This window comes from Rhinopithecus bieti, unplaced genomic scaffold (assembly GCF_001698545.2).
Source record: "Rhinopithecus bieti isolate Rb0 unplaced genomic scaffold, ASM169854v2 scaffold_3875, whole genome shotgun sequence".
NCBI lineage: Eukaryota > Metazoa > Chordata > Mammalia > Primates > Cercopithecidae > Rhinopithecus > Rhinopithecus bieti.
The window spans coordinates 1050768-1059912 of NW_016804422.1; the positions used below are offsets into that span (position 1 = coordinate 1050768).

Consider the following 9145-nt stretch of genomic DNA (forward strand, 5'->3'; position numbering starts at 1 on the left):
AAAAAAAAAAAATTATTCCAAACAAAAACTTTATTTACAAACATACAACTGGCCGGTCATGTTGGCTCATGCCTGTAAACCCAAGCACTTTGGCAGGCCAAGGAGGGTGGATCGCTTGAGTACAGGAGTTTCAAACCAGCCTGGGCAGCATGGCAAAATCCTGTCTCTAAAAAACAAAATTAGGCCGGGCGCGGTGGCTCAAGCCTGTAATCCCAGCACTTTGGGAGGCCGAGACGGGCGGATCACGAGGTCAGGAGATCGAGACCATCCTGGCGAACACGGTGAAACCCCGTCTCTACTAAAAAATACAAAAAAAAAAACATTTTTTTGAGACGGAGTCTCGCTCTGTCGCCCAGGCTGAAGTGCAGTGGCCAGATCTCAGCTCACTGCAAGCTCCGCCTCCCGGGTTTACGCCATTCTCCCGCCTCAGCCTCCCGAGTAGCTGGGACTACAGGCGCCCGCCACCTCCCCCGGCTAGTTTTTTTTTTTGTATTTTTTAGTAGAGACGGGGTTTCACCGTGTTCGCCAGGATGGTCTCGATCTCCTGACCTCGTGATCCGCCCATCTCGGCCTCCCAAAGTGCTGGGATTACAGGCTTGAGCCACCGCGCCCGGCCTAATTTTGTTTTTTAGAGACAGGATTTTGCCATGCTGCCCAGGCTGGTTTGAAACTCCTGTACTCAAGCGATCCACCCTCCTTGGCCTGCCAAAGTGCTTGGGTTTACAGGCATGAGCCAACATGACCGGCCAGTTGTATGTTTGTAAATAAAGTTTTTGTTTGGAATAATTTTTTTTTTTTTGAAACAGGATGGTGCTGTGTTGCCCAGGCTGGAGTTTATAATTGTTTCTTCTTGCAGGATTAAACTTTTTGTTAATGTTCTTCTTTGTCCTTCTTTGTCTCGTAACTTTACTTCAGAGTCTCTCTGTTTTTTAAAAAATGTTTCATTCTGTGGCCCAGACCGGAGTGCAGTGGCGCAATCTCGCAATCTCGCAATCTCGGCTCACTGCAACCTCCGCCTCCCGGGTTCACATGATTCTTCTGCCTCAGCCTCCTGAGTAGCTGGGATTACAGGCGCACACCACCATGCCCAGCTAATTTTTTTTTGTATTTTTAGTAGAGATGGGATTTCACTATATTGGCCAGACTGGTCTCAAACTCCTGACCTTATGATCCCCCCACCTCGGCCTCCCAAAGTGCTGGGATTACAGATGTGAGCCACGGTGCCCGGCCTATCTTGTCTAATTTAAAGTCCATTTTATCTGCTATTGGTATAGCCACTTCAGCTCTCTTTTGCTGACTGCATGGTATATCTTTTTTCATCTGGTTTATTTTATTTTACTTTACTTTACTTTATTTTATTTTATTTTATTTTATTTTATTTATTTTTGAGACAGAGTCTTGCTCTGTCACCCAGGCTGGAGTGCAGTGGTGCCATCTCGGCTCACTGGAAGCTCCGCCTCCCAGGTTCATGCCATTCTCTTGCCTCAGCCTCCTGAGTAGCTGGGATTACAGGCGCCCACTACTACGCCCGGCTAATTTTTTGTATTTTTAGTAGAGATGGGGTTTCACTGTTGTAGTCAGGATGGTCTCTATCTCCTGACCTCGTGATCTGCCCGCCTTGGCCTCCCAAAGTGCTGGGATTACAGGTGTGAGCCACCACGCCCGGCCGTGTGAAGCAATTTCTTTAATCGGTGCTGGAAAATTATGAGCCATTATCTCTTCATATATTGCCTCTATTCCATTAACTTTTGTATCCTGTATTATTATTTGTTTTTGAGGCAGAGTCTCACTCTGTCGCCCAGGCTGGAATGCAATGGCTCGATCTCGGCTCATTGCAACTTCCACCTCCTGGGTTCAAGCAATTCTTCTGCCTCAACCTCCCGAGTAGCTAGGACTATAGGTGCTTGCCACCATGCCCAGCTAATTTTGGTATTTTTAATAGAGATGGGGTTTCACCATGTTGGCCAGGCTGGTCTTGAACTCCTGACCTTGTGATCTGCTTGCCTTGGCCTCCCAAAGTGCTGGGATTACAGGCGTGAGCCACCGTGCCTGGCCTACCTAAAGTCTTTGTGGGCATTTCTTCTGGTTTGTTTTCATAGTGCTTTTTTTTCTTGTGTACCTATTTACTTAAAAAAATTTTTTTTTTGGCTGGGCATGTTGATTCATGACTGTAATCCCAGCACTTTGGGAGGCTAAAGTAGATAGATTGCTTGAGCCCAGAAGTTCTAGAACAGCCTGAGCAACGTGATGAAATCTTTACTAAAAACACAGAAAATTAGCCGGGCATAGTGGCATGTGCCTGTGGTCCCAGCTACCTGGGATGCTGAGATGATCATCGCCTGAGCCTGGGAGGTAGAGGCTGCTGTGAGCTGTGATTGCTCCACTGCATTCCAGCCTGGGTGACAGAGTGAGACCCTGTCTGAAAAGATGTCTCCCTTAAAAAAAAAAAAAAGAAAACAGGAAAACGCAGGCTATTGGCTGGGAGCGGTGGCTCAAGCCTGTAATCCTAGCACTTTGGGAGGCCAAGGGAAAAAAAAAAAAAAGCTACTGTCTTGACTTTGAGAGCATAGATGAATTTTGCCTACTTTTTTTTTTTTTTGAGACGGGGTCTCACTCTGTCCCCCACGCTGGAGTGCAGTGGCGCGATCTTGACTCACTGCAACCTCCGCCTCCCAGGTTCAAGCAATTCTTCAGCCCCAGCCTCCCAAGTAGCTGGGATTACAGGCACGTGCTACTACACCTGGCTAATTTTTCTATTTTTAGTAGAAATGGAGTTTCACCATGTTGGTCAGGCTGGTCTCAAACTCCTGACCTCATGATCCACCCGCCTCGACCTCCCAAAGTTCTGGGATTACAGATGTGAGCCACTGGGCCTGGCCTGCCTACTTTTAAACTCTGTGTAAATAGAATCATACAGAATATAATTTTTTGTGTCTAGCTTCTCTTCCTAAGTGTTATGTTTTTGTGATTTATTCATAATATTGTTCTTAGTTGTAGACTCGTTGATTGTTGCTGTGTAGTATCCCATTGTGCCTGGTTACCCTTGATTATATGTTGTACATGGTATTTGAAAACTTATAGGAATTTTAGCTGGGCGTGGTGGGTGCAAGCCTGTGGTCCCAGCTACTCGAGAGGCTGAGGTGGAAGGATCGCTTGAGCCTGGGAGGCGAAGGTTGCAGTAAGCCAAGATCACCCCACTGTATTCCAGCCTGGGTGACAGATTGAGACCCCATCTCAAAAAAAAAAGAAAAGAAAAGAAAAGAAAATGTATTTATAGGAATATTTGAGGCCAGGATGATGGTATCATTTTCCAGAGAGGACTTAGTTTCTCCCTGGTCCCTAGGAGTAGGGGAGTCTACTAGTAGGAGACTAATTAAAGTTTAAGGCTTGAGCTTTGTTGGACCACCTGCATAGATGATGCAAAGCTCAGCTATGTTTTGCTTTTACCACTACTTACTTTTTTTTTTTTCTCTAGACGGAGTCTCGCTCTGTCACCCAGGTTGGAGTGCAGTGGCACAATCTCGGCTTTGGCTCACTGCAAGCTCTGCGTCCCAGGTTCACACCATTCTCCCGCCTCAGCCTCCTGAGCAGCTGGGACTACAGGTGCCCGCCACCATGCCCCTCTAATTTTTTGTATTTTTAGTAGAGACGGGGTTTCACTGTGTTAGTCAGGATGGTCTCGATCTCCTGACCTCGTGATCCACCTGCCTCGGACTCCCAGAGTGCTGGGATGCTGGGATTACAGGCATGAGCCACCACGCCCCACCCCCCTTTTTTTTAATTGAAAAACTTTTTTTGACTGGGCACAGTGGCTCACGCCAGTAGTTCCAGCACTTTGGGAGGCCAAGGTGGGAGGAGCACTTAAGCTCAGGAGTTGAGACCAGCTTGGGCAGCATAGTGAGACCTTGTCTCTGTTCTATAAAAAACAAAAAAACAAACAAAAATTTCAATTAAAAAATATTTTATGGCTGGGTATGGTGGCTTATACCTGTAATCCCAGCACTTTGGGAGGCTGAGGCAGGTGGATCATTTGAGGTCAGGAGTTCAAGACCAGCCTGGCCAACATGGTGAAACCCTGTCTCTACTAAAAACAAAATTTAGCTGGGTGTGGTGGTGCATGCCTGTAATCCCAGCTACTTGGGAGGCTGAGGTAGGAGAATTGCTTGAACCAAGGAGGTGGAGGTTGCAGTGAGCCAAGATCGCGCCACTGCACTCTAGCCTGGGTGACAGAGCAAGACTCCATCTCAAAAAAAAAAAAAAGTTATGAGTACGTAGTAGGTATACATATTTCTGGGATTTATGAGATATTTTGATGCAGGGATACAGTGTGTAATAATCACTTCAGGGTAAATGGAGTAGCCATCACCTCAAGCATTTATCATTGTTTTGTGTTACAAATATTCCTATTATATTCTTTTAGTTACTGTAAAATGTACAGTAGATTATTATTGACTGTGGTCACTCTGTTGTGCTATCAAATACTAGATTGTATTCATTATATCTAACTTTATTTTTGTACCCTTACTTACTTTTATTTCTGGTTGATCCTCACCTTGAAAGTATAGTCTTTGGGATTCCAGCTTAAAATGGGAGTGTTATCAGAGTCCCCACCCCTGAGGGCCCCTGAGGTTTGACTATATCTCTCCCAACCCCAGTCAAAGCCCAGAAGGTTGCCTGAAGGACTGCTTTTGGCCAAGCCAAAAGGGCCAAAAAAAAAAAGGGCCAGCTGGTTGGAGTCCTGAGTACCTGTCAGGCCTTGAGGGAGGTGCTATAACTGTCTGTGCTGCTGCCCTCTTATTTGGGTAGGCATTGGGTCAAGAAGGAGCAGAACAAACCCTTTCGTGGTGAGAATGTTTGCCTGGCTTATGTCCCCAGACAAACCAGGGCTCATCAATCTATTGTTCTGCTTTTCATTCCAGCCTAATTCAGTGGTTCGAGACAGCACCAAGTCGGACCTGCCCACAGTGCCGAATCCAGGTGAGAGTACTGGGGTGGGACTACATCAACTGAAGAGATCTTAGCAGACAGCAGGAATGTAAAAAGAGCTCTGAAACTGCAATATATCTGACCTTTTTGGACCCTCCTGGTTTAAGGCCAGTTGAGCCGCACTTGTGTCCTTGAGTTGGTTGGGGGGCCTGCTTACACCCACAGGTAGCTGGCAGATGGACTTGTTGCCTGGGCCAGTTTTGACTTGGATAGATTTGGCTGGCCTCCTTCACTGTCTTTTCCTCAGTGACTCAGCACCTAGAGTTCAGGTATCTTTTGAGCACTTAACCATGTAGGTGTATAGTAATATGACTTCGGTGACCACCAAACCAGCAGCCCCAGCTTGGGGTACCTGCAGGGGTAAAGAGGTCTTTTGACTCTAAAGGATGTACTTTGAAAAGTTAGGTCTGAGAACAGGCCTGACATGCATGTCAGGCAGGTGGTCAGACCCATGTACAACACTCTCCTCCTTGCGCATGCCCAGCTACACAATCATACTCTTATCTTGTTCTCCCATCCAGGTTGGCAAAAGAACCATTATCAATAAGCTCTTCTTTGATCTTGCCCAGGAGGAGGAGAATGTCTTGGATGCAGAATTCTTAAAGGTACCCAGAATTTATCTGATTCTACTGAACTCCAAGCCCTCTGGGAGTTCACTTTCTTTCTTTTTTTTTTTTCTAAGAGACAGAGTCTTACACTCTGTTGCCCACACTGTAGTGCAGTGGTGCAATCATAGCTCACTATAACCTCAGACTCCTGAGTTCAAGGGATATCCCCACCTCAGCCTGCCTAGTAGTTAGGACTATAGGGGTGCACCACCATGTTTGGTTAATTTTTTTATTTTATGTATTTATTTATTTGAGATGAAGTCTCACTCTGTCACCCAGGCTGGAGTGTAGTGGCGTGATCTTGGCTCACTGCAACCTCTGCCTCCTGGGTTAAAGCAATTCTCCTGCTTCAGCCTCCTGAGTTGCTGGGACTACAGGCGCGTGCCACCATACCCGGCTAGTTTTGTGTTTTTAGTATAGACGGGGTTTCACCTTGTTGACCAGGCTGGTCTCGAACTCCTGACCTCAAGTGATCCACCCGCCTCAGCCTCCCAAAGTGCTGAGATTACAGGCGTGAGCCACCGTGTCCAGCCCTAATTTTTAAAAAATTTTTTTGTAGAGATAGGGCCTTGCTATGTTACCTAGGCTGGTCTTGAACTCTTGGGCTCGAGCAATCCTCCCACCTTGGCCTCCCAAAGTGCTGAGATTATAGGCATGAGCCACTGTGCCTGGCCTGGGAGTTCACTTTCTATTTCCACGTAAGTGGAGGGTTCCTGGAGCATGGAGATGAAGTTATAGAGGTGAGACTTGGTACAGTTTTCAAGGTGGGGACACAAAAAGCAGTGGACAAGTGATGAGACACAGTCATCAAAGAAATATACTGTGAGGGAAGAGGGGAGCTGCTTGACTGTAAACCCTCCCCTTGTGATTTCAGGTCAATTCCAACCTTAATTCTCTCCTGCGGTCGTGTTTCCTCATCTTTTAAAGAACCTACAGCCATCCTGTATAGCCCCCTTTGCTGGTTGGATAGTTAGTGACAGATTAGAAGACTCTTTTACTCCCCAGTCACAGAAGATTTTTGGACTCAGTGTTCCCTAGCCTGCCTGTGCCTCAAAAGTGCCTGCGGAGGCTGGGCGTGATGGCTCATGCCTGTAATCCCAACACTTTGGGAGGCCAAGGTGGGCAGATCACTTGAGCCCAGGAGTTCAAGACCAGTCTGGGCAACATGGGACCCCATCTCTATTAAATAAAAAAAGTTAAAAGAAAAAAAATTACCTAGGGAGCTTGGTATAAAGTCAGATGCCTGGGCCTTCCCCAGACCAGAGCTCTTGGAATCAAGATTTGCAGCTCAGGTGGGAATGGAGGGGAAAGTGGGTAGTTTCCCTCCTGTAAGTCTACTGCTTCTCCTCCTAACCTAAATTTTAGCTTTTTTTGTGTGTGTAAGCAGGCTGCATTGGCAGAGAACTCTTGAGGAAGTTGGACTGGGATTCACAAATGATCCCTGGACTCTGAGGGTTAATTTACTGGGTATCTGTCAGATCAGAGTTCATTTGGCTTTGGCTCCAGGGTGTCATGATGTCCTTGGAACCTCACTGCTTCAGGTACATGGAGCTTTTGTGCTTAGAGCAAGCATGTTCATCGTCATGGTAACTACTCCCAGTTTTAAGTAGTGTCTTCCCTGTGATGAAAGCAACAAAGGCAGTTTCATTTATTTCCAGCTTTCAAAGCCAGGTTTGTGAGATAAGTAGCAACATCTTGGGTAGTTTGGAGCAAGGGCTTGGAAGCCCCTGCTGGAGTGTGGAAGAAGCCAGAGGACTATGGGTAGTGGTGCAGCAGCCATGGCTTAGTATATGTTCTCAGGCAGCCCCTGTGTGCTCTTCCTTACCCACCACTTCCACTCCCAGCTGTTCAGCCTATACTAACCAGCCCAGCCACCAGAAGCTCCTGCCCCCAGAGTCCTGGGTGGAGAGTTTGACAGCACAGTCTTATTTACCCACTGGGCCTGGGCCATACTGTTGGTCACATGTGAAATTCTGAGTCTTCTGTTGACCTTAGACGAGTGATCTAGAGTAAGGTTTGCCTGGATTCCATCTACCACCATGGACCCTTGGTCAAGCATTTCAGTTTTGTAAAAGTCCTTGGCTTTCTTTGTTATGGAGCAGGCACCTCTCTTGCTCATGAGGATGTTGAGTTCTCTGGCATCCTGAATAGGAACTGGGTTCAATTCTGCCACAGCTTCTCAGTGATTCTGTGGCATGGCTGTGGAACATTTGCAAGGGCTTTGAGAGGCTCACTTGATCCTCACAACAGTCTAGTTAGAGACTAGACACATGGGAGGTTTCATCCAGGAATACAAAAGCTATTCTGGCACCTACCTCTATTTGGTCCTAAGTCTGGAAGGTCTGTGGTACACAGAGCCATTTCAGAGCTTGGAGGAAAGTAGACTATGAATCAGGAAGACCCAGGGTAGGAGAGGAGGAGTAGTGGCCCAGGGTCCTTGGCCATTCCTATTGTGTGTCCCTAGTGAGGCAGCTGATACCCAGAGGGAATGAGACCAACACAGAGCAATGAGGCCAAGGAAACGATAGAAGCTTCTGCTATGGAGACTGATCACAGGGGCCCAACTTTACTTCCCTTCCACTATTCTACCTCTTTACCTGTCCTGGGGCCTTGCCCCTGAGATTATTCCTCCATCTTACCTACTTTTCAAAAGGGCACATAGAGCTAAAGCAGTGCTTATCTTTCCATTGTTAGCTTAGCTTGGCCTTGAGGCACTGCAGGATTCATGCCCTAGAAGGCCTCATTGTTCAATCCTGGGGCTCCCCACAACCTTATGGGAGACCACGTGGAGGTCGGCTATGATGCTTTCCTGCTGCTTATTGTGGGTATTGCCTTTCAGAATGAACTGGACAATATCAGAGCCCAGCTTTCCCAGAAAGGTGAGTTAGCAAGAGACAGGGGGTACTGGGAAGCCCCTGACTTGGATGCTGCAGGAAGGGGGCCCTAGGAGGAAGGTTTCAAACCGTTTGGGAGAGCCAGGGCCTTTCCCTGCTTTGTATGTCCAAGAGTCCTGCTAGCTCTTGTGGCTGGCAGAAAAAGAGAGGGAAGGGAGGTGACTGAAGCTGTTCACCTGGACCAGGTGAGCCTCTTGTCTCTGAGGGCAGCTTCTTGCCCAGGAACCAAGATGGGAAGGGGCTACCTGATGGGACAGAATATCTTTGGGAGAGGGCTCAGCAGCTGAGTTTGACTGGAACCTGCTTGAGTCCTGGGATGATGAACTAACTGGACCCATGAGGGGTGGGGAGTGGGCAGTAAAATATTTTCCTGTCCGGGCGCGGTGGCTCACGCCTATAATCCCAGCACTTTGGGAGGCCGAGGCGGGCGGATCACGAGGTCAGGAGATCGAGACCATCCTGTCTAACACAGTGAAACCCCGTCTCTACTAAAATACAAAAATTGGCTGGGCATGGTGGTGGGCGCCTGTAGTCCCAGCTACTCGGGAGGCTGAGGCAAGAGAATGGTGTGAACCGGGAGGCGGAGCTTGCAGTGAGCTGAGTTTGGGCCACTGCACTCCAGTCTCGGTGACAGAGCGAGACTCCGTCTCAAAAAAA

The 9145-nt window shown here is 47.6% G+C and overlaps 1 protein-coding gene across 1 annotated transcript in view; it reads left to right on the forward strand.

Moving 5' to 3' along the window:
• The window catches only part of TRAIP (TRAF interacting protein), a 31883-nt gene that overhangs the window by 2089 nt on the left and 20649 nt on the right, over positions 1–9145 (forward strand). The window contains exons 2-4 of the mRNA XM_017867946.1: positions 4920–4977; positions 5508–5591; positions 8434–8495. Of these exons, the coding sequence (XP_017723435.1) occupies positions 4920–4977; positions 5508–5591; positions 8434–8495 (204 nt within the window). The remainder of the gene's footprint in view (positions 1–4919; positions 4978–5507; positions 5592–8433; positions 8496–9145) is intronic.